General features: G+C 43.4%; 1 protein-coding gene across 2 annotated transcripts in view; it reads right to left on the reverse strand.

Annotated features, from left to right (window-relative positions):
• The window catches only part of LOC309566657 (arf-GAP with SH3 domain, ANK repeat and PH domain-containing protein 1-like), a 348714-nt gene that overhangs the window by 138998 nt on the left and 184347 nt on the right, over positions 1-25369 (reverse strand). For both annotated transcript variants that reach the window (XM_082271898.1, XM_082271897.1), the window contains exons 3-4: positions 5569-5714; positions 3710-3784 (exon numbers count right to left, since the gene is read on the reverse strand). In XM_082271898.1, coding sequence (XP_082128024.1) covers positions 3710-3784; positions 5569-5714 — 221 coding nt within the window. The remainder of the gene's footprint in view (positions 1-3709; positions 3785-5568; positions 5715-25369) is intronic.

The raw sequence follows: 25369 nt of genomic DNA on the forward strand, positions 1-25369 counted from the left end.
GGTGTGGTGTCAGCGCACTAACTACCCATTATGTGAGTGCATCATAATAGAGTGTATACCTGTTACTGTCCTATACTGCACTAGATCGGCGCTGACTTTTTTTGTCTATATTTCTTCATTCCTCTGCCTATGTGGAGGGGGTTGAGCGCCTTTACTGCAATCAGCTCCCACACGGTGTATGTCCAGACTCCCCTCCCACTGCTGAAGGAAGAAAAATTTCTAACACAATGTGCACTTTCTAAAGAATATAGAAAGCTGAAGACAGCATATATACATGTAAAACGTATGTAGGGAGATCTGTTTCATCTCTGTGTATCCTCTGAGGCTGTTTACTTCACTGGGTATATGTGAGAGTTTACATCCACTTTACTGCTAGCTAGTTTGACTAACGTGTTTAAACTACTAGTTTCTACTTACTACTATGGCATTTAGTAAATCCGCTATGAGGTTTTCTACTACTAGGCTGGGTAATGAGCTTGCCTGCCTCAGTAGATGGAAAGCCTAACACAGCCTCTAATACAGCAGGAATCTTATCTTAGCCTGCCTAATACAAAAATGAAATAGCGCCAGAAGGAAAAAAACTTACAAGAAAATCTATTTAATAGAGAATATTCCAGAGCATGGATAGGGACACAAAAATTTCCCAGCCTTTCTCCTATTTTCGTGGCTTGGATGTGGCAAATTAGTTAAAAGAGTGTTAATAGTTAAAATAGGGTGGACTGTGATTACATTTTTTTTTTTTTTTGTAATGGTTGAACTAGATGTACTTGTGTCTTCTTTCAACCAGCCTAACTACAGTGCATTGCGAAAGTATTGGGCCCCTTTGAACTTTTCGACCTTTTGCCACATTTCAGGCTTCAAACAAAGATATAAAACTGTAATTTTTTTTGAAGAAGCAATAACAAGTGGGACACAATCATGAAGTGGAACGAAATTTATTGGATATTTCAAAGTTTTTTAACAAATAAAAAACTGAAAAATTGGGCGTGCAAAATTATTCAGCCCCCTTAAGTTAATACTTTGTAGCGCCACCTTTTGCTGCGATTACAGCTGTAAGTCGCTTGGGGTATGTCTCTATCAGTTTTGCACATCGAGAGACTGAAATTTTTGCCCATTCCTCCTTGCAAAACAGCTCGAGCTCAGTGAGGTTGGATGGAGAGCGTTTGTGAACAGCAGTTTTCACTTCTTTCCACGGATTCTCGATTGGATTCAGGTCTGGACTTTGACTTGGCCATTCTAACACCTGGATATGTTTATTTGTGAACCATTCCATTGTAGATTTTGCTTTATGTTTTGGATCATTTTCTTGTTGGAAGACAAATCTCTGTCCCAGTCTCAGGTCTTTTGCAGACTCCATCATGTTTTCTTCCAGAATGGTCCTGTATTTGGCTCCATTCATCTTCCCATCAATTTTAACCATCTTCCCTGTCCCTGCTGAAGAAAAGCAGGCCCAAACCATGATGCTGCCACCACCATGTTTGACAGTGGGGATGGTGTGTTCAGGGTGATGAGCTGTGTTGCTTTTACGCCAAAAATAACATTTTGCATTGTTGCCAAAACGTTTGATTTTGGTTTCATCTGACCAGAGCACCTTCTTCCACATGTTTGGTGTGTCTCCCAGGTGGCTTGTGGCAAACTTTAAACAACACTTTTTGTGGATATCTTTAAGAAATGGCTTTCTTCTTGCCACTCTTCCATAAAGGCCAGATTTGTGCAGTATACGACTGATTATTGTCCTATGGACAGGGTCTCCCACCTCAGCTGTAGATCTCTGCAGTTCATCCAGAGTGATCATGGGCCTCTTGGCTGCATCTCTGATCAGTCTTCTCCTTGTATGAGCTGAAAGTTTAGAGGGACGGCCAGGTCTTCGTAGATTTGCAGTGGTCTGATACTCCTTCCATTTCAATATTATCGCTTGCACAGTGCTCCTTGGGATGTTTAAAGCTTGGCAAATCTTTTTGTATCCAAATCCAGCTTTAAACTTCTCCACAACAGTATCTCGGACCTGCCTGGTGTGTTCCTTGTTCTTCATGATGCTTTCTGCACTTTAAACAGACCTCTGAGACTATCAAAGTGCAGGTGCATTTATACGGAGACTTGATTACACACAGGTGGATTCTATTTATCATCATTAGTTATTTAGGTCAACATTGGATCATTCAGAGATCCTCACTGAACTTCTGGAGAGAGTTTGCTGCACTGAAAGTAAAGGGGCTGAATAATTTTGCACGCCCAATTTTTCAGTTTTTTATTTGTTAACAAAGTTTGAAATATCCAATAAATTTCGTTCCACTTCATGATTGTGTCCCACTTGTTGATTCTTCACAAAAAATTACAGTTTTATATCTTTATGTTTGAAGCCTGAAATGTGACAAAAGGTCGCAAAGTTCAAGGGGGCTGAATACTTTTGCAAGGCACTGTATGAGGATCCCAAAAGGTTACTTATCTTGAACCCAATGTATTTGGGTGTATCTCAGTGCTTTAGGCTATATTCTCTATATGATAAAAGTGGGGTAAAAGTGTTCCATACCCTTACTAGGGATTAATGAAATTGAGCGTTTTCAGTTGGATAATTCACCAACAATCAAAAGGTTTTGACAAAATTTTGCCATGTTGGCGAAATGCATAGACCTCAGTGGGAAAAGTAAAGTCAATATGTTATTAGCAGTTTTTAAGGGTGCAATGGACTTGAAAAGAGCTTCTATAACTCCCAGGAGCATTTAAAATACCTTGGATCATATACGTTCCTCGATAGGCTCCCTGATTTACCTACTAGATTCCCATCTATTCTTACCTGCTGAATGCTGTGGTATATGGAGTTGGGATATGTTAAACATGACAGGGTAAGGATGCAATAGGACCTTATAATTGCTATCTTTGGAGTGTAAGATGTATATGGTCACAATTGCTGTTATACTGGATCTGGTATTTTATACTTATCCTTTATTATATGTACCGTGCATAATTTTAATAAAAACTTCTCTGATTTAAAAAAAAAAACTACCTTGGATCTGTTTTTGTGTAAAAAAAAAAAACAGCCCCTCATTGGTCTTAATATTTTTTTATTTTTCACAAAAAAAGACAGTAAAAAAAAAAAAAAAAAAGAAATTGAAGGCAACAGTACACAATTTACAATCAAATACACACAACAAAATAAAAGGTAAACAATACCAGAGAAAACTACATATAATAAACTAAACTACCCTACAAAGACCCCCTCCTAGAAAACATCAAAATAAAAGAAAAATGAGTTTCACAACAAATTTCACAAAATCAGCTAAATGAGCAAAACTGTACAAATAAATGTCATCAGTGGCAAAATGGGCAATTTTAACCAAAATCACTCCCCGCTCATTCCTATTCATCACAAGTGCAGAATAAGGATGCTCATGTTGTACTCCACAGCTTCACCTTTTATCTGAGAATTCTTGAGCAAGGACAGACATTGAACTATTACAATATGAAGAGTAAATTCATTCCTTATGGCAAGTGAATAGGGTGCAGCAGCATTGTCTCCCTGCCACCCCCATCCTCTCAGAGGTAATAGCTGTAACACCTATGACAGCTCAGGCAGTGATCAGGGAAATGTTAATCTCTCTCTATAATCTGTCGCAGTGCGAGTTTAGAATAAAGGGATCCTTAGATTCTGCACCTAAGGAGCTTACAGCCAAACTGAGGATTTCGGCATTGCTGCTTTTCTGTAACTCACCCCTTTCACTTCCTTCAGATCTCCTTTGACCAGCGCGTTCAGAAAGTAATTAATATTGTGATTAAAACTCTGCAGCTGTGTGAGACAAATGAAGAAAAATATGCAGATGAGCAAGGGTTACACAAATTATTCAAATCATTTCTCACACCTAGTCTACCACTCTTGTCAGCATGAATCAACGCATATATTTCATATTATTTCTCTTCCTGTCCTTGCATAACTGTTGAGTTTAAGGTAAAAGTTTTTTATGCTTTTCTTTCTGTAAATTCAGCAGGTGGACTGGCCAGTAAGGTCTTGTTTAAACATCCAGTTGAGGGGGAAGGGGGGCAAGAAGTGGTAAAACCACGCTATCAAGACGTTTTTTATGCCCCCTGCCAACCACTCTCTCTTAAGTACCGTACACATGGGCAGAATAGCAGACACCATCGGCCAGTTGAATAAAAACCTGCTGACATTCAGCCCATGTGTATGGCCAGCTGGTCCAACAGAAGCCGGACGAGCATGGTGGAAAACCAGTAGCCGACCGACTCCCGATTAGTGCTCTCAGCCAATGGTGATTGGAGTGCTCTGGCACGGGTAGGGCATCCCCCTGTCAGAACACAATAGCTTAGCGGGGAAAATTGCTGGACTAACGACGGATCGTTAGTACAGTGGCTCTGACTAGGAGCTAAAAGGTTTTTTCATTCAACCCGTTGGGTTGACTGGAAAAAAACTCAGTGTGTACCAGGCTTTACATTGCAATGGCAGCGGATGGGGTTTGTTACATCGCAGGAGTCAAATAGAGGGTGCTGTTTAGTGGCCAATCTCCAAAGTCACTGATGGGAGGGGAAGCAAATGAGCTGAGTTGCCAGGTCATTGCTTGCAGTGGGAAGCAGGATAGGCTGAGCTGCTTAGTCACTGTAGAGGGTAAGCTGAGCTGCTGAATAATGGCTGGAAGGGGGTAGCTGGGTGAACTGAGCTGCTGAGTTACTGCTGAGTGGGAGCAGGGGGCTGAGCTACTGAGCCAATGCTGGGAGGGGGGAGCTGAGCTACTGAGCCAATGCTGGGAGGGGGGAGCTGAGCTACTAAGCCACTGCTCGGAGCTGGCGGGTTATTGCTCACAGCAGAATAAGCTGAGCTACTTATTCCCTGTTTAGAGGGTAAGCTGAGTGGATGAAATGGGGAAGCAGAAGTAATGGCTAAAAGGGGGAAGCAGTATGAGCTAAACCGCTGAGAGAAAGACTTGGATTACTTCAGTTCTTCTGCTGTGAACTTTGAAGGTACATTTTTCCACAGTACCTACAGCTACAGAGGTCAATGAGGTAAACTCAATTACCACTTGCTATACAGTATGAAAATGTAATAAAAAAAATTATGTCCATAGTCTGACTAGATTTACAGCTTAAAGTGTTACTGAACCAACAAAGGGTAATCCTCCACATTGTGTAATAAGGCTGTTTGACCCTGTCTTCTCTGATCCCCCCTTCTTTTACTGTATCCAATCCATTTGCTGACTTGGTTATAATGCTAGAGAGGTGCATGTGATCAGCATAGGACCAATCAGCACTGTGCAGACAGAGGGTCAAAGGTCCTGCAGCCTCATAGGACAATCAGAGGAGAATGAAAACTCCTCCTACAAACTGAAACCAGTGCTCGGCCAGACACTGATAGAAGTCACAAGACTGCTATATACTACTGATGAAAAAGGTATTGAGCAGTTTATATTTACTGAAATAATTGCATTTCCATGTTCTGTGTACTGTGGGAGACCAGATGTATAAATGCAGGATCCTGGGTTTAGTAACACTTTAAGACATTTGCTGCACTATTAACAACATCACCTTACTTAAAATATACTATACTTTCTTTTTAAACCATACCATGTTCTTCATTGGTGTCAACAATTCCTTAGACAATTCAGCAAAGGCACTAAAAGCGTTGCTCAAAGCTTCCTCTCCATTGTCCCTGCAGTTTGATGATAGCTTTTCCAGTGTGGCAATATAAACCTCAAGGTGTGTGATGTGCTCTAAAATTGAAAAGACAGATCTAGAGGTGAATTATGTGAAACAGTATAACTGTCAGCTGAATCAAAAGATTTGTTTCACATATTTATACAAGTTATTCTGCAGCATTTTTAAGCGTACAACAGAATTCTAAATATTCACATCTATCCCTACCGCAGTGCACCTTACCCACGCGAAGGCCAATTAAGCCCATAATCAAAGTGGAACCCAAAACAAATAACTAAATGCACAATAAAAATATATAGGAACTGATCTACCTGCCAAAAAATTTAAACTTCTATGCAACCAGTTGTTGATTTGTATAATTTTGCCACTCTCTACAGCAATGAGGGTAAGGGCTCTTTCACACGGGCGGTCCGTGTGAGAGCTCCGCTGCGGTCCTTTTCTCCACGGAGCGGATGACATTTCTGTCATCCGCTCCGTGTGTCCGCATATCATCCCATCCCTTTGCGGATGATATGCGGACCTAATGTAAGTCTATGGGGATTGCGGATGTCAGCGGATGACACCGCTGACATCCAATTTTCCTTCCTTTCCGTTTTTTGAACGGAACAAAAATAGGGTTCTGTTCCGTTCCATAAAACGGAACAGAACTGACAGGAAGAAAATCGGATGTCAGCGGATGGTATTCCACTGACATCCGCAATGCCATCCCTTTCCTGACCAGGGCCTATTTTGCGATTCGGCACTGCGTGACTTTAACGAACAATTGCGCGGTCGTGCGACGCTGTACCTAAACTAATTTGACGTCCTTTTTTTCCCACAAACAGAGCTTTCTTTTGGTGGTATTTGATCACCTGTGCAATTTTTTGATCATGCGATATAAACAAAAAAAGAGCATAAATTTTGCAAAAATAATATTTTTCACATTTTTTTTATATGAAATTCCCCCCCAAAAAAATGTAAAAATCTAAATTTTTTAACATTTTAGGCCAATTTGTTTTCTGCTACATATGTTTGGTAAAAAAAAAAAAAAATCACAAAAGGCGTATTTTGATTGGTTTGCGCAAAAGTTAAAGTTAAGGGAAAGATTTTTGTCATTTTTGTTTTTAACGAGTAATGGCGGGGATCTGCGTTTTTTTTTTTTGCGGGACTGCGACGTTGTGGCGGACAGATCGGACCCTTGACTGACATTTTTGACACTTTTGGGGGTACCAGTGACATTACTGCAGTAATCAGTGCTATACATATGCACTGTTACTGTAAAAATGACACTGGCAGGGAAGGGGTTAACTTTATTTAAGAAGGAAGGGTTACGTGTGTTCCTAGGGGCGTGATTCTAACTGTGATTGGATGTGGCTTGTGGTATAAGAACAGAGATATACGATTCTGCATAGCAGAACCATATGATCTCTATTCTTACACAGGGGAGAATGACAGGCGGCTTTGTTTACATTAGCCGCCTGCCTTTCTCTCGCTGTAACGGACAATCGCGAGTGCCCGGCGGACATCGGGTCCGTCGGGCACATGCGCGGGGGGTCCATGAATGAGCCGGGGCGCGCCTCCAGCGGTGCGCGCTCGCCCCCTAGAGCCTCACAGGCTAGCGACGTAGTACTACGTCGCTTTGCCTGTGAGGGGCTGACTGCCGCAGTAAATATACTGTGGGCGGTCGCAAGTGGTTAAGGAATAAATAGACTGAATGGATAATACTTTAGGATATGAAGGGGTTATTTACCAGCACTAAGGATGCCCCTCTAAATTTGCAAGGGGGTGGGGAGATTGGTTTATTGTACCAGGATTGGCTCCAGTAGACCAGATTATTGATAGGATATTAGGGTAGAATGCCTTTATTAATACTATCTGACTTTGGAATGGTGCTCTATTGGTACTGTCATTTCGGTTTTCAGCCACTAGGTGGGGCTGTATGTTGTACGTGGCTCTATGAAGTTGAAAGCTGTAATTGACTATTTGTTTTTGTACATTACAACTTTACATTATTTTGTGAGTGTTTATGGAACATGCATGCTTGAATATGTTAAAAAAAAAAGTGTAGGAAAGAGGTGTAAATCACAAGACTGGTTGAATAAAATCTAAATTTAGGCAAATAAACCAGATCCTACATATGTAATTCATTTATGAATGCAGCTCTTTAGCTAGAATTCCACTTTATTCTAGTAAGTTTTTACCACTTCATAGTAAAATTGTCACATGTTCACAATAGCATTGCTTGAATTTTACATTTACATTGACATGAGACTGAACCCTGCCGTTCAATCGTCAGAGGGCAGTAGAGGCTCTGGCGTTTCAGAGCTGAATCTTAGGGGGTGGGGTTGAGGCTTAATAGTTACATTGGGAGAAGTCAATGCCCAGATCTAAGATCTTTACAAGGGCACAGGGGCTAGTTTGAAGAATAACATACAGTGGATATAAAAAGTCTACACACCCCTGTTAAAATGTCAGGTTTCTGTGATGTAAAAAAATGAGACAAAGATAAATCATTTTAGAACTTTTTCCACCTTTAATGGGACCTATAAAACGGTACAACTCAGTTGAGCAACAAACTGAAATCTTTTAGGTGGAGGGACTCACATGCAATGTCTGACATTGTTATAGTGTGAACCGGCGCTAAAGGCTGTAATATAAAAATAAAGTGCAGCGTAACCCATATGTGCAAATATATAACCAGTACAAAAGTCCAATGTGTATTAGTGACAGAAGGAAAGTCCAAACTGTAGATATCAGCCCCACATCTGTGAAAAGCCTGATATGCCTGGTAGTGATGTCTTAATAGGAAGATGTGGGAACACTCCTGTTGAGAACACTCATCTTTCCACTTCTAAAAACTCGATCATCCATGTATGACCATAAAGAAAAAATGGAAAACCATAGTGCTCTCTGCTACAATCATTAATTAAGACGTAGATACAAGGAATTAAAAACACTCACATATCAGAAAGTGAATATCAAGCATGTCATCAGCTCACCATACTGATACAAAAGTGCACAACTTCCTGGAAAACGGCTCCTCCCACCTATACGCGTTACCCCACAGATTTTCAATCAGATTTAGGTCTGTGCTCTGGCTGGGCCATTCCAAAACTTTAATCTTCTTCTAGTAAAGCCATTCCTTTGTTGATTTGGATGTATGCTTTGGGTCATTGTCATGCTGAAAGATGAAGTTCCTCTTCATGTTCAGCTTTCTAGCAGACGCCTGAAGGTTTTGTGCCAATATTGATTGGTATTTGGAACTGTTCTTAATTCCCTCTACCTTGACTAAGGCCCCTATTCCAGCTGAAGAAAAACATCCCCAAAGCATGATGCTGCCACCGCCATGATTCACTGTGGGTGTTCTTTTGGTAATGAGCAGTGTTTTTTTTGTGTCAAACATATCTTTTGGAATTATGGCCAAAAAGTTTAGCCTTGGTTTTATCTGACCATGTCACATTTTCCCACATGCTTTTGGGAGACTTCAGATGTGTTTTTGCAAAATTTAGCCAGGCTTGGATGTTTTTCTTCATTAGAAAAGGCTTCCGTCATGCCATTCTACCCCCATAGCCCAGACATATGAAGAATACAGGGATTGTTGTCACATATACCACACAGCCAGTACTTGCCAGATATTCCTGCAGCTCCTTTAATGTTGCTGTAGGCCTCCCTGACCAGTTTTCTTCTCATCTTTTCATCAATTTTGGAGGGATGTCCAGTTCTTGGTAATGTCACTGTTGTGCCTCCACTATTTTCTCCACTTAATGACTGTCTTCACTGTGTTCCATGGTATCCCTAGTGCCTTGGAAATTCTTTTGTACTCTTCAACTGACTGATACCTTTTTTTTTTTTCAAATATTTTATTTTAGAAAAGGAACAACAGTCGAGAAACAATCTGTGACATGTACTATACAGACATATGTAGCAGATATTGCATAAAATGGAAAAGTAAACTATAACATCTGATCGAAGAACAATGAAGGTCCTGGCATAGTCAAAGAACCCAACCCCGGAGTCGGGGAAGGTGCAGACACCTCCACCCGGAGTCACAGATAGCCAGGCCCCTATACAGACATGTGGAGGAGCTGGATTATGGAGAAAGAAAAACCTTTCCCGGCTGTCGCTCTAGAACGTGAGGGATAATTGATTTTTTGCATTTCGAGATTGGCATAGAGGAAACCTGGAGCAGGAAGAACTCCGGGGTATCCGGGATCTCCCGGTCCGATAGTTCCCCCAAGAGGGCCCGGACGTCTCGCCAGAAGGGGCGTATTCGGGGACAGGACCAGAAAACATGGAGTATCGTGCCTACATCACTCTGGCACCTCCAACAGAGGTCCGTCGTGCCGGGGAAGATTTTGCTCGAGAGAGGGAACCCTATACCACCGAGTGAGAATTTTATAGTTCAACTCCTGCAGTTTCGCGCAGGTCGGAGTCTTCAAAGCCAGGGTATATACTTTCAGGCGTTGCACCGGGGTGAGATGTAGCTGAAGATCCCGCTCCCACTTGCCCAGCCCAGGCAGGACATAGTCCTCCCCCGGAGAGATCAGTAGGCTGTAGGATTTAGACAGCGTGCCCGGCAGGCTCCCGCTCCCCACGCAATACTCCTCAAACTGAGTGAGGTCTCTGGAGAAAGACGATGGGTCCGGCAAGTAGCGAAGATAGTGGTGTACCTGGGCAGCGTGCCAGAACCCCAACTGAAAGGAGCCACTAGCCCAGGGCTCAAAATTTAAAGTCCTGAGCTACTAGCCAGGCCTTAAGGGTTACTCGCCACCAGTTGCCCCACCCAACTCCTACCCTGCCCCGCCCCTAATTCTGCCCCTAAACACGCCATAAAATTATACTGTTAAATGTTTTTGCATTAATGCAGAAGTTACAAAAATAAATATTAATAACAACGTTTTCAGTGCCCATCAGTGCAGCCTAATCAGTGACCATCAAGGGTCTGGAACCCCCAAATCACCATCCTAGTACCCCCCCCCCCCCCAAATTTTACCTCCTAGAACAAATTCTACCTGTCAAATCCTCCCCCCATCAAAATTTTCCCCCTAGCACAAAAAAACCCATTATTCCTACTGGCACAACCCCCCCCCCCCCCCCCAATACCCCTTTTTAACAGCCCTAAGACTTCCTGTTCTGGCACAAATCCATCCCCCCACCCCATTCCAATAATCTCTATAAGGGCGATCCCCAAATCCCCACTCCTGGCACAAATCCTCACCCCCCCAGCACGAATCACTCCTCCTAGCACCCTCCCCCCCCAATTCCCCTGCTAGAAGAAATCTTATATTGTCACCTCTCAAATTCCCCATCCCAGCACAACCCCGCTCCCCCCCCATATCGATCCCACTTAGAAGTAATCATCTTCTCCCCATCCCTCCTAGTACAAATACTTTTTGGGAGATTGTCCCTGGGGGGGGGGGGGGGGGTTGGAATAAGAGAATTTGTAGCATGAGGGGTGGGGAGAAGATGATTACTTCTAGGTGGGATCAATATGGGAGGGAGGTTGTGCTAAGAGGGGGGGGGGGGGGACTGTGCTGAGATGGGGGGATTGTGCTAGGAGGGGGGGGGGGGACTGTGCTGAGATGGGGGGGGGTTGTGCTAGGAGGGGGGGGGATTGTGCTGAGATGGGGGGTTGTGCTAGGAGGGGGGGGGGACTGTGCTGAGATGGGGGGGTTGTGCTAGGAGGGGGGGGGGGATTGTGCTGAGATGGGGGGGACTGTGCTGAGATGGGGGGGTTGTGCTAGGAGGGGGGGATTGTGCTGAGATGGGGGGGACTGTGCTGAGATGGGGGGGTTGTGCTAGGAGGGGGGATTGTGCTGAGATGGGGGGGTTGTGCTAGGAGGGGGGGGACTGTGCTGAGATGGGGGGGGGTTGTGCTAGGAGGGGGGGGGACTGTGCTGAGATGGGGGGGTTGTGCTGAGATGGGGGGGTTGTGCTAGGAGGGGGGGGACTGTGCTGAGATGGGGGGGGTTGTGCTAGGAGGGGGGGGGACTGTGCTGAGATGGGGGGGTTGTGCTAGGAGGGGGGGGGACTGTGCTGAGATGGGGGGGGTTGTGCTAGGAGGGGGGACTGTGCTGAGATGGGGGGGTTGTGCTAGGAGGGGGGGGGACTGTGCTGAGATGGGGGGGGGTTGTGCTAGGAGGGGGGACTGTGCTGAGATGGGGGGGGTTGTGCTAGGAGGGAGGGGGGGATTGTGCTGAGATGGGAATTTGGGAGGTGACAGGATAAGATTTGTACCCCAGTGTAGTTCTCCCTTTCCTCCAGCATGTCACAGACCTCAGATACAGCACCTGTAATACCAGATACATCGCTCTGTGATCCTCCTCTTCATATGTCAGAGCGGAGGAGGAGCGGAGGAGGAGCGGAGGAGAAGCCGATTCCTATTCTTAAAGCTTTGCACGGACAGCTGGCGGGAGAGATGCGGCTGCAGAAGGGGAAGAAGATTGCAGCTCAGGAAGGTCACTGCATGTCAGATCGGGATTATACAGAGTTTGTTACCCGCCCCCTTTCCACATTGCTTGCTTTGACTCGGAGGACAGGGGATAACAAACTCTGTATAGTCCCGATCTGACATCCAGTGTCCTTCCTGAGCCACAATCTTCTTCCCCTTCTGCAGCTGCATCTCTCCCAAACTGTCCGTGCAAAGCTTTAGGAATTAATTGTCTTCTCCTCCGCTCCACCTCCACTCTGACTCAGGGGAGAAGTCCCGATCTGACAGGAGTGTGTGAAGCCCGGCGAGAAGAGAGAGAGAGCACATCCCACTCTCTCCTGTCACAGAAACACTCCTGGCAGCGCCCCTCCACCTCCCATGACACAGACGCCCAGCCAGAGCAGCCATCCATCCCACCCTACCTTGTACCGGTGTACTGCCGATTTTTTCAACTTGGGCTTGAACCCCTCCATCAGTCCTGCTGGCTGGATAATGTCGGAGCGGCGGATCATCCTGCTCAGCTTTAATTGTAATTGGCGGGCGCTCGCTGACATACACAGTCCCGCCTCCTAGCCCGGCTTCTTTGATAGACAGAACACGTCCTGGTTGGCCAGGTGTTCTGTCTATCAAAGAAGCCGCGCTAGGAGACGGAACTGTGTGTCGGCGAGCGCCCGCCAATTACAATTAAAGCTGAGCGGGATGATCCGCCGCTGACATTATCCAATCCTTCGGCGGCTTTCCTCTCCTCTCTTCCCCTGGGAGTAGCTCGCCTGACATAATTTTCCACTCGCAAAATGCGAGTAGGCGAGTAGAAAATTTGAGGGCTGCACTAGCCGACATCAGCTCCTCTATCGTTGGGCACCGAGACCCCCTGAGGAAATGGACGGCCTGAGAGACGCCCCGGGACATCAGTCCGCGGAATGCCGCTTCCTCCAATCCCGGAGAAAACTCTGGGTTACCCAGAACCGGATAAAGCGGGGACGTCTGCGTGGAAATGGAGGGGTGGGACAAAGCGCGACGAGTGGCTGCGATCGTCACGCCTATCGTGGGGTGTGCACGGAGGCCCCGTGGCAGTTCCCCTCTGACCCACGGCAACCCCTCCAGGGAGGCGACAGTCTGTCCCTTTACCCGCACTGTGTCTCCGCCAGTCAATCAGCCGGCCAAGGTGGACCGCTAAATGATATTTAGCCACATCAGGGAGGGCCAGGCCCCCCCGAGTGTTTCGGTAGAGTAAACTGGGCACGAGATAGCCTAGGCCTCCCGTGAGCCCAGATGAATTTCAGAAAAATGCTGTGGGTTTGAGCAAAGAAGGAGGCCGGGATCCTCACAGGCAATGCCTGCAGCAGGTACAAGATCTTAGGGAGGATCGACATCTTAATTAGGTTGCACCGTCCGAAGACTGATACCTTTTAACAGTGAGATTCCTCTGATGCTTTGGAAGCTCTTTGTTGACCATGGCTTTTGCTGTAGGATGCAACTAAGAAAATGTCAGGAAAGACCCACTGGAACAGCTGAACTTTATTCAGGGTTAATCAGAGGCACTTTAAATGATGGCAGGTGTGTACTGATTCATATTTAACATGAGTTTGAATGTGATTGCCTAATTCTGAACACCGCTACATCCCCAGTTATAAGAGGGTGTGCACACTTATGCAACCACATTATTTTATTTTTTTATTTTTATCCCCCCCCCCCCCCCTTAAAAGATAACAGTTTGTTTTTTAATTGAGTTGTACCATTTATAAGTCACATTAGGGGGAAAAAAATTCGGAAATTATTTATCTTTGTCTCTTTTTTTACATCACAGAAACCTGACATTTTACCAGGGGTGTGTAGACTTTTTATATCCATGGTATGTGCTTGCAAGATCCAAACACAGCAATAGACATCCAAATGTCAGTCTTCAGTTATGAGGAAGCAAATTAGTTTGTGAAACGCGTCAACTGCTCCTGTTCGTGTGTCCTTGATGTCTGTACCATGGAACATTATTTTTGTTCAATAAAGTTGGTTTGATATGCACTTCGGAGTGCGGTCTATCTTCCTGTGTTTGGATATTGCTGGGTTTGCGGACCGGACGTGCACCTGTTTTTTGAAGACTTCATTGCTTGTACCTGAGCGGCAGCAGCTCTGCAAGCTATTTGTGACTTTGATTCCTGAGGTGCTTGCAAGAACCACAGTGCACCGCGCATTTTAAACCCAGCCAGTCTCATTATCAAGACAAACCTCACTTACAAAAATAATACAATAAAAAAAGAAAAAAAAACACCTTAGAATTATAATCCCACACTAAGTCTGCAGATGTATCTAGTTTACATTAAAGCAGTAAAGAAACATGGCTGATGCTTCTTGAGTCATAAAAAAAAACCTTAATCCAAATTTGTTTTTTTTAGTTTTGAATGGAAAGGGAAAAGTTGGAGCCTCTGTCAGGTCTTAAGTTTTGTGTGATGAAGAATTTTCTATAACACTTAAAATGTTGTATAACCCCATCAACCCCACTGGTTCTCTGACATCCATCGCCTTGATGCGATTGAAAATATGTAGACTATGGGGAGACTGGTAGTAGTCACAAAACAGTGGTTTCCATGTGGTCTAACTACATTTGGAGACTTTAAAGCTGCCTATGTAGTACTTGCGCACTATGACTATTTGGTGGCCATGACAATTTTAGCTTAAAATGATTATTAAACCCTCAATTTAAGGCCCTTCTGCAGCTGATTTAAAGTGGTTAAAAAAACCTCAGAAATAAAAAATGAACTAAGCTCTATAGTGTATACTTGTCTCAATTTAGAGCATGAAGTGTCATTTCTGTCTGCTGCTTCATTTCTCTGCTATCAGCATGAGTCCCTTCTGACAAGTTTACCTGACACCAAGAGAAAAATGGTGACAGGGGAGGGACCCCCCAGCTGATTGACTGTATAAAAAGGGGGGGTCTCTTCCCTCTAATCAGCTCTCCAAGTTCTTCTCACTAAGTTCTGTAGAGTGTAACTTCAGCTCTTAGCCCCTTTCTATCTGAACGCTTAGATAAGCTTTATGAACTTTGAACAGATGTAGAGAAGAGAAGACTGCAGATGAAACAGTACAACTTATGTAGCAGGATTTCTTTAATCTCTGTGTTTTTGTTCATCACGTTGATGCATTACAAGCCATTTCAGTGGGCTGCACTACCTATGACAAACCTGCCAAAGAAGCTCATGAACCTTTTTTGAGTTTCTAGCTTTGCACATTGTATAACCACACATTTTTCGACATGAAAAAATGCCTGTATACTAGCCAGGATTTTGCATGCATTTACACCATGCAGCCTTGCTGCTTATGCACCTGCTTTATCTTTAAATCCTTGCCTATATTCCTGCTGCTAAAACTGGTGTCGTGACGGCTGCTCCAGGTTTCCTTTTTTCAGGGCGACTCCTTTTTTCTTGCAGCATCCTATGGAGCCACCCTTGCATGCAGGAACTAGAGTGGTGTCTCCCTACACTGTGTACATCAATAGAAACACAGCCCCATAGCCTAGGATCACAAGGCACTCCCCTGTTCCTCCTTTCTCTCCCAGCAAACAAACTGACTTGAGACTGCACTGCCTACTCTTTCCTGTGAATATCAGATGTTTAGGGAAACCGCAATGAGAGGGCAAGAGCCAACAGCATTGGAAGTTGTACACTGCAAGTGCTAGGGTAAACAACAAATAGTTTACAGGAGGATGTTTATTTTATTGTGCTCAGTGTGTTAAAGGATAACTTCACCTTTGGGAACATGTTACATGTTCTACTCATTTTTAAAGCGAAAGCAAAGTGCCACATCATTATATATTCACCTCCCATGATCGCCCTTTCCACGTGCCTCTTGCGGCATTTATCGGCAGGGATCTGTGATCACTGTGTCTAAAGGACACAGCTGATCACAGATCGGGGTAAGGAGCCAAACATAGTGGCTCCTTACCATGTGACCAGCTGTGTCCAATCACAGTTGATCACAGTGTAAACAGTATTTGCTGGTTATTGGCAGTCCTCTCCTAATGCTGACAGCGCGTGAGAAGAGGAGAGCCGATAACTGGCAATCCACACATCTACACTGATAGTTAGGGCACTGATCAAAGTGTCCTGATTATCAGTGCAGCCCCAACTACTGTTAATCTGTACCCATCAGTGATGCCGGTCAGTGCCACCTATCAGTGCCACCAGTCAATGCCACCCATCAGTGATGCCAGTCAGTGCCACCCATCAATGATGCCAGTAAGTGCCACCCATCAGCGATGCCATTCAGTGCCACCCATCAGTGATGCCAGTCAGTGCCACCCATCAGTGATGCCAGTCAGTGCCACCCATCAGTGTCGCCTATCAGTGCCACCAGTCAGTGCCACCCATCAATGATGCCAGTAAGTGCCACCCATCAGCGATGCCACCCATCAGCGATGCCAGTCAGTGCCAGCCATCAGCAATGCCAGTCAGTGCCACCCATCAGCGATGCCAGTCAGTGCCATCCATCAGCGATGCCAGTCAGTGCCATCCATCAGCGATGCCAGTCAGTGCCATCCATCAGTGATGCCAGTCAGTGCCACCCATCAGTGATGCCAGTCAGTGTCACCCATCAGTGATGCCTGTCAGTGACACCTATCCCCTGTCAGTGCCACCCATCAGTGATGCCTGTCAGTGCCACCCGTGATGCCTGTCAGTGCCACCCATCAATGATGCCTGTCAGTGCTACCCATCAGTAGCGAGATATGTATGTATGGAATAGCGCTGCTCTTCCTATGTCACTAATTAAGAATAGCTTAATACTCTATCATCGGCTGCTGATACAGGTAATTTGAACCTTGATTGAAAAAATGGTGAAGGTATCAGCGCTGCGTTAGTGACCAAATAAATAAATATATATATATGTGTAAACGACAAATCTTCAATGTGCATTAACAATACATTACTATATAATAATACATAATAAATAAAGTGTCGGTGCTATATCACTTAACTGAAGTGCAAATACATGAAACAACTGAAAAAAAGTATTTTGGATTTGATCAGATAAAGTCCCTATGCATAAAGTGCTTGTGCTCCTGAACAGCTGAAAATAGATGATCCTTATAAAAGTGCTCGTGCTTGAATACTTAATAGTGCAGACCACTCCGTGCTCCCCTCTTGTGTCCCCACTCACCAAACAATGGGGAGATCAAACGTATATTCAGAGACTTTAAATACAAAAATATGTGCAGCGCTAGAAGAAAAAGAAGACACTCCATCATTTTTAAGCCTGTTTGACTCCTACACTATAAGGTGTTTTGGGGTCCCATCCATCTGGTGAGCGCAATATATTTCTACCTTCACTGGTGACGGGATTTGCTGCACTTATATATGATTTGCACCATTATATATTGGACTTTTTCTCACCATCAATTGTTTACGTTACTTGTGGAATGTTTCCTGCGATTGGACAATTTATTTTGTTGGGAATTTTTTTCTTCTAGCGCTGCACATATTTTTGTATTTATTGATTTATCACCCTCCTTAGTTCAGTGATTGATGTCAGCTGCTTACATTTTTTAAAGTTAGGGCAATAATCTCTATTTTATTCTGTTTGTACACATTTTTGACCTTTGTTATTGCTGCTTTCTTTCACATATGTGTTAATTCACTTATGTACACATAGTTTTTTCTTTGTGTCACTTACATATAGTTTTTTATCGCTCTTGATTTGAACATGCCAGCAATGGATGTTTTTGAATACAGAGCTAATAGAACTGTAATTACTGATGGAGTTTTTATCTCCACCAAATCCGATACTGAGGTTGGCGGTTTGTTTTTAAGACTTAAAAATCTTATGGTGTCAGAATTACATTCTGAATGGGACATTGCGTTTTTAGAATATTATATCTCTAAATCAATGGTTCCGAGAAGCCTGAGATGGGAGGTATCCCCCCAATCAGACGATACAGCCTTAGAGGCTTGGTCCGATCATTTCAATAATGCTGGTTTACAGTTATTACGGCATCTTGTTGAGATTAAACGTACCAAATTAACCTCCCTAGACAGGGAGATTAAAGAGTTAAAAGAAAAAGTTACCCCTTTTAACACCACAGCTGAGTACAAAACTCTCTCTGAAAATCTTCAAAAGTATTTAGAGAAAGAGGAAAGGGAACAAAAAACTAAGAAACAAAAAAAGTTTATGAGAGACATGTCCGATTATGATAACCGTACTGTCTTTCAATGGCAAAGGAATCTACTGAATAGTGATCCTAATGATGGCAATCAGACGGACCATGTGATTCCTAATGCTCCTGGGGCTACCTCTGTTCAAACTTCTCTTCCACCCAAAACACAAAAGAAGCCAAAAAACAAGGGTCCCCCCCATAAAAAAGGAAAAAATCCAAAAAATCAGAATTGGAAGGGTAACCATCCACCACAAACACCACATGAAAGAGGCCCTGTTAAGAATAACTGGTATCCTCCTCATCCAGTGAATTCCCCTAGGGGACAGTGGTCTCATAATGAGAATTATCAAAGACATTTCTCTCCCCCTCCATTTAGACCTTACCCTCAACAAACATATGCTAAACCATATAATGTGAACACACATAATAGGTTTTCTCCTTTGAGGCAACAACCTAGACATGATGATCAGTCTCGTTCATACGATGAGGAGTATGACCATCAAAATAGTTCACCCTTTAATTATAACCAGCCACGCCCAGGACCCAGTCATGAATGGGATTTTCCCCGGCAACACAACAAGGGAAAAAGGGGTGCGGATCCAAGCGAGGTACCAGAGGGGGGTGGCGGATTCAAAGAAAAAAGAATAAAAACTTGATTGGATCCGGTATCTTCAACCTTAGCAAGGTGGAACTCAGTCCTGATGAGCTATACACCTTGGATAGAGGTTTGAAGTTCGCTCCACCCAAACCCATTAACAAATTTAGTACATTTATCGATGTCCACAAATATGTACGCAAAATAAATGTACAAAGGTACATTCTGTCAAAACCCAGAACAGAAGTACCACATGAATATACTTCTTCTATTAAACATTCCGGATTATCAAATCCATCTTTATTTAACCCCCCTGGTCCGGTTGCTCCATCAGTGGCGGTGTTTAAAGATTTGGTGTTTAAAGATCTGGCTGAGTTAGCTGTTAAGAAACCCTATATACAGCCTCAACTGAAAAAGGGTCTAAAATCTCTGTGTGAACAGAAAGACCTCATAGTGCGCCCTGCAGACAAGGGCGGCGGCATCGTCGTCCTTGATAAACAGGACTACTATGATGAAATGGGTAGAATCCTAGGCGATCAGGACACCTATATTAAAATACAAAATAACCCTACTACTTCTTTTAAGAAGGAATTGGTGAGACTGGTGGAGAAAGGCTATGAAAGGAACTTAATAAATAAGAAAGAAAGGTCTTTTTTGGTTCCCACAGCCCCTCGCATCCCAGTCATGTACTATTTACCGAAAGTACATAAAAACCCGGTAAATCCTCCTGGTCGCCCTATTATTAGCGGCATCAATTCTATTACATTACGTATTGGCAAATACATCGATTTCTATCTACAACCGCTGGTTATTGAAACTCCTTCCTTCATTAAGGATACCTGTGATGTTATCAACAGGCTGAAAAATATCAAGTTAGAAGGTGAACATCTGATGGTGACAGCAGATGTCACCTCTCTCTATACTTGTATCCCTCATGATCAGGGTTTAAATGCTGTTGACCATTTCTTAAAGACAGATAAATCTATCTCTCCTTCACATCGAGATTTCATTCTAGATCTGTTGATATTTGCCACCGGGAGGAATTACTTTTGGTTCAATCACCAATACTTTTTACAACAAAGGGGTGTGGCCATGGGGGCGAAGTTCGCCCCTAGTTTGGCCAACCTCTTTATGGCCAAATGGGAGGAGGATGTCGTCTTTCCTTATGACGCACCCAAGCTGGTTCTCTGGGTGCGTTATATAGACGACATCCTCCTCCTGTGGAAAGGGGACACCTCATCTCTCGAGACATTCATGTCATTCTTGAATGATAACACGAGAGGTATTCATTTGTCTTTTGAATATAGTTCCACTAATATCCATTTCCTAGACCTCAATATTTCCATAGTGGACAATCAGTTTGTCACCAGTACTTTTTTCAAGGACACAGACCGTAACTCGTACCTGCCTGTTGACAGCTGTCATCACAAGGCTTGGTTGGGTGGAATACCTAAGAGTCAATTCATCAGGCTTAGGAGGAATTGTACTCATGAACATGAATTCCTCCAACAAGCCCAGCTGCTAAAGGATAGGTTCTCAGTTAAGGGTTATAATTCTGATGCTCTTGAGTCCACTATAAGGGAAGTAACCCAGATTGATAGAGCACAATTACTTTCTGGGTCTAAAAATAGAAATAAAACAAAAAACCAGTCTGATTTTGCTAAATGGTCCTTTTTTACCAATTTTTCTATTCAGCATAATTCCATCAAGAGAATTATATCCAAACATTGGGATGTACTTAGAAATGACCCCATTTTGGGTACCGTTTTACCTGTACGACCCTCGGTCACTTTCAGAGGTGCACCTGCATTAAGAGGACAATTAGCTCCCAATGTACCGGATGAACCAATTAAACCAAAAAAATTTTTTGCTGATCTTATTGGTTTTTATCCCTGCCGGAAGTGCAGAGTGTGCGAATATAATTGTGATAAAAGAAGGAAATTTACATCCTTTCAATCTTCTGTCACAGGGAGTCTTCACCATATCAAATTTTTCGCCACTTGCATAACTACTCATATTGTTTATTTGTTAACGTGCCCCTGTAAAAAGCAGTACGTGGGACGCACTATAAGGTCCTTTAATGTGCGTGTTAATGAACATATTACGAGCATTCTCACAGGCAAGGATAAGCATACTGTAGGTAAACATTACCTTCTTTATCACCATAAAGATCCCACTGGCACTTTATTTCAGGTCATAGACCAGTATGTACCTCCCTGGAGGGGTGGCTCAAAAATTCGTGGTGTCTCTAGGAGGGAGACATACTGGATCTATACTTTGAAGTCCTACCATCCTTTTGGGTTGAATATAGAGTGGGATATAAACGCCTTTATAAACACAGCTTAGCGTACTAAATATCCCACTCCCATCTGCCTTTCTGGCTATCTTTAGCCTTATATGTTCCCTTTATCCTCATTCGTTCTTTTATGTGATTTTATTATTTTTATTCACGATATTTTTTAAAATATTTTTATTATATTTGTCTTTTGGCTGTATACATCATGTAGTTATGTAATAAAATATTTTTTGTTATAGATATCCTGTATTAAGGGTCACCTAATATGGAGATAGACTATGGACTGTATATAGACAAAATTTGTTATTATGTCCCTTTAACTGTGGACAATTGACATTTTTGTTTTTTTCAATATACTGGTTTCTCAATAAATGAGCCCACTATGTTGATATATTATGGTTTAGATAACTAAACCGATTTTTTCCTCTCCCCTTTTTGTTGGCGCTGTTTAACTATAACGTCATCTTTTTATTCTCCCCCTTTTTTTGTTCTCTTATTGGCGATATTCACTACTCGCTGAATCGGCCAATCTGAGCTGTCTCCATTTCTGTTTTGTTGACCTGGTGCATTGATATGCTCCAACTTCCGGTAAGGCGGTCCGCCTTGCCGTGCTGACATCACTTCCGCCCAATCCCGGATGTGATGTCGGCATATCCGGTCTTACACTTCAGATGGAGGCTTGGGGTTGATGATGGTTAAATGCCGTCCCCCCTCAATGTTTTGACGCTGACATCACTTCCGCCTATTCCCGGATGTGATGTCAGCACTTCCTGTCTTACAATTCAGAAAGAGGCTTGGGATGTACGATGGCTAATGCCATCCCCTCCAGGCATTTCATCACTTCCTGTTTCCCCTTATGATTTAATAGACTTCATTTTTGGCGCTATACCATAGTGAGGCTTGGAACGCACGCCGGTTTTACTTCCGGTTTCCATGCAGTCCACCGCCTACTTCCTACAGGTGTACCCAATTAATTCTACCTCTATATATATATGAACACTGGCTACCTGCTGACTTTATCTTTTGAAAAAGGCATTTATGCCGAAACATGTAAAGAGGACTTGGTCAGCCCAGCTGTTTTACATCTTATATGCCTGTCTTTCACGGATGTCTGTAAGTGTATCAGCTTTATTGATATTAAATTGATTTTAGCAATATTACGCTATATGTCCCTCCATTTTTTTCGGTTTTACCACCCACCATGTGGAAGGGGAATCTCTGAACTATTCCATCTACCGGAGATTTGCATGGTTGCCGTTGGAATCGGTGAAAAATCTGTGGGGACACTCCATCATTTTTAAGCCTGTTTGACTCCTACACTATAAGGTGTTTTGGGGTCCCATCCATCTGGTGAGCGCAATATATTTCTACCTTCACTGGTGACGGGATTTGCTGCACTTATATATGATTTGCACCATTATATATTGGACTTTTTCTCACCATCAATTGTTTACGTTACTTGTGGAATGTTTCCTGCGATTGGACAATTTATTTTGTTGGGAATTTTTTTCTTCTAGCGCTGCACATATTTTTGTATTTATTGATTTATCACCCTCCTTAGTTCAGTGATTGATGTCAGCTGCTTACATTTTTTAAAGTTAGCGCATTAATCTCTATTTTATTCTATTCAGAGACTTTGCCTTGCCACTTAGTGGATGCTGGAACAATAATTTCTCCCAGGTTCTCCCAGTGGACTCAGACAGTGGGGAATGGCTTTATCTCCTGTAATTCCTGGACTCTCCGGTACCCAAATATAATCAAAGAAGAGCCTCCATAGTGCCCATCAGTGATGCCTGTCAGTGCCCACCAGTGATGCCTGTCAACGACCAGTGCCACCAATCATTGCTGCATTTCAGTGCCGCCTTTCATTGCCCCCTACCAGGGCAGCCTCAACAGTTCCTCCTCATCGGTGCCTATCAGTGTCCATCAGTGCAGCCTCATCAGTGAAGGAGAAAAATGACTTATTTAGAAAATCTTGTAACAGAAACTAAGCAAAACTTTTTTTTTTTTCCTCTAAATTTTTGCAATTAGCAAAAAAAAAAAAAAAAACAGCGGTGATTAAATACCACCAAAAGAAAGCTCTATCGGTCTCAAAAAAATGATAACAATTTTGTTTGGGTACAGTGTAGCATGACCGCATAATTATCAAAGTGTGACAGCACTGAAAGCTGAAAATTGACCTAGGCAGGAAGGGGGTGAAAGTGCCCAGTAGGCAGGTGGTAAACAGTATAGGCACTTATTTGTAATATTTTACATAGTTATACCTGCAAAAGGAGCCAACCTGAAGTGATCTAGCAGGACTTCATTTTCTGAGTAAAGTTCCACTTAAAAAAAATTGAAAATAAATTCAAAGTTTCTTGTTGCATAAATTAGACCTATATACTCTACTGGCTCTAATACAAGCAAAATCCAATTCACTTCAGCAATTATATTTTCCTTAAAGTATGCAGAATATTACCAGCAGTCAATTTGGGTTCGCTTATCAAAGGCATTTTTCTTAGTAAAACTCTGTGAAGTCAAAGCAGCTGACTGCAGCAGCTTGCCTAATGAATAAAGGAGACCGGCTGCCAAATGTCCCGTGCCCTGTCCAGGGTGCTGAATACAGATTAGGTTCATCGCAATACAAACATAATATGTGGATTTCATATTTAAGAGTTAGCAAACAATACATTTGGAACGGACTCACCTGAGAATGAAACGTAATGACACGGCATCTGTTTTGGGGTCACTAAGGCTAATGTTTTTGCTCGGATACTAAGAATATATGGGCAAAGGTTAGCTGCTTTCCTGTGTGTTCTATGCCAACTCAAAACCGTTCCTGCCATCAATGTGCCCATTCCTAAATAAAAGTGCGACCGTAGAGTTGAGAAGCAAAATATGACATTAAGGGAAAGGATGTGGGAGTTAGGGGCAGCTCTTTTTATTTCTATGACAGTTTTGGGTTATTTTATACTTGCCTATAATGTTGTCATTCCCAGCTGCTCGCTGTGCAGAGTGCCTGGTGCAGCACAGCCTCTAGCTAAAATTCTCAAATTCGGAGACAGATTTGCTTCCCTGGAACCTGGACACACGTTTTGTGACCTCATTTTATACCCCCCACCTGACCGATTTAAAGAGGAAGTAAACCCTCCTCTGCAAGTTGTACCTATAGGTAAGCCTATGATAAGGCTTACCTATAGGTACTGTAAATATCTCCTAACCATGTACCGTTTAGGAGATACTTACCTTACATGCAGCCAGTGACATCACTGGCGCATGTGCTCTGAAGGAGCGGCCGCTGGTGCTGTTCCTTCAGAGCCCTGTGCCGTGACGGGCGGCTCCCGCGTGGCGTGCGCGGGATTGACGTCACCGCGGCTCCAGCCAATCAGATGGCCAGATGCTGCGATCCCGGAAAAGACAGGCGACTGAACATGTCGCCCGTCATAGAGGTAAGCGGGCGGCACGGCGGGGGCTCGTTCTAAGGTAAGTATTTCATAATGAGCTAGTATGCGATGCATACTAGCTTATTATGGGTTTCTCTTTCAGGTTGAAAAAAAAAAATTTGGGTTTACAACCTCTTTAACACATTACATTGCCTTGTTTTGCTAGTCTTAAAGTCCAACTTCGAGCAATATTTGTTTTTCCCCATTGACCAGGCTTTTTCTGGCACTTTTTGCTTACAGGTTTAAATCCGTATTTATTTGCTATAAAATTACTTATAATCCCCAAACATGATTCCTTTTTTTTTTTTTTTTTTGCAGAGACCCTAGGGCAGGGATCTCCAAACTACGGCCATCCAGCTGTTGAAGAACTACACATCCCATGAGGCATTGTAAAACTCTGACATTCACAGACATGACTAGGCATGATGGGAATTGTAGCTCCTAAACAACCGGAGGGCCATAGTTTGGAGACATCCCCTCCCCCCGCTTCTGAAAGCACTGAGGCAGCTAATGAGCCGCTCGGAACGCTTTCATGAGAAAGCCAGCGACCGGCTGAAAAAAAGCTACAGAGGTTATGGCTGAAAGCGTCATAGCCCTACTGCATGGGAACATTTTTTTTTCTTGCCACAGTTGGGCTTTGAAGTCTTTATTAACCTTCCTTTACTGCACCTTGTGTTGTTCAACTGCATAAGATGTGCATTAACCACTGTACTTTTACTGCGGCAGGTTGGCTCTGTCCATGAAATGGCGTACCTGTTCGTCGCTTCGTGAGACAGCTAGTAGAGGCGCACGCACGCCGATTGGCCACAGGAAAGCCAATCAGTGGGTTCAACGCTGCCTGTGGAGA

Source organism: Pelophylax lessonae (genome assembly GCF_965119305.1).
Source record: "Pelophylax lessonae genome assembly, chromosome: 11".
NCBI classification, from domain to species: Eukaryota; Metazoa; Chordata; class Amphibia; order Anura; family Ranidae; genus Pelophylax; species Pelophylax lessonae.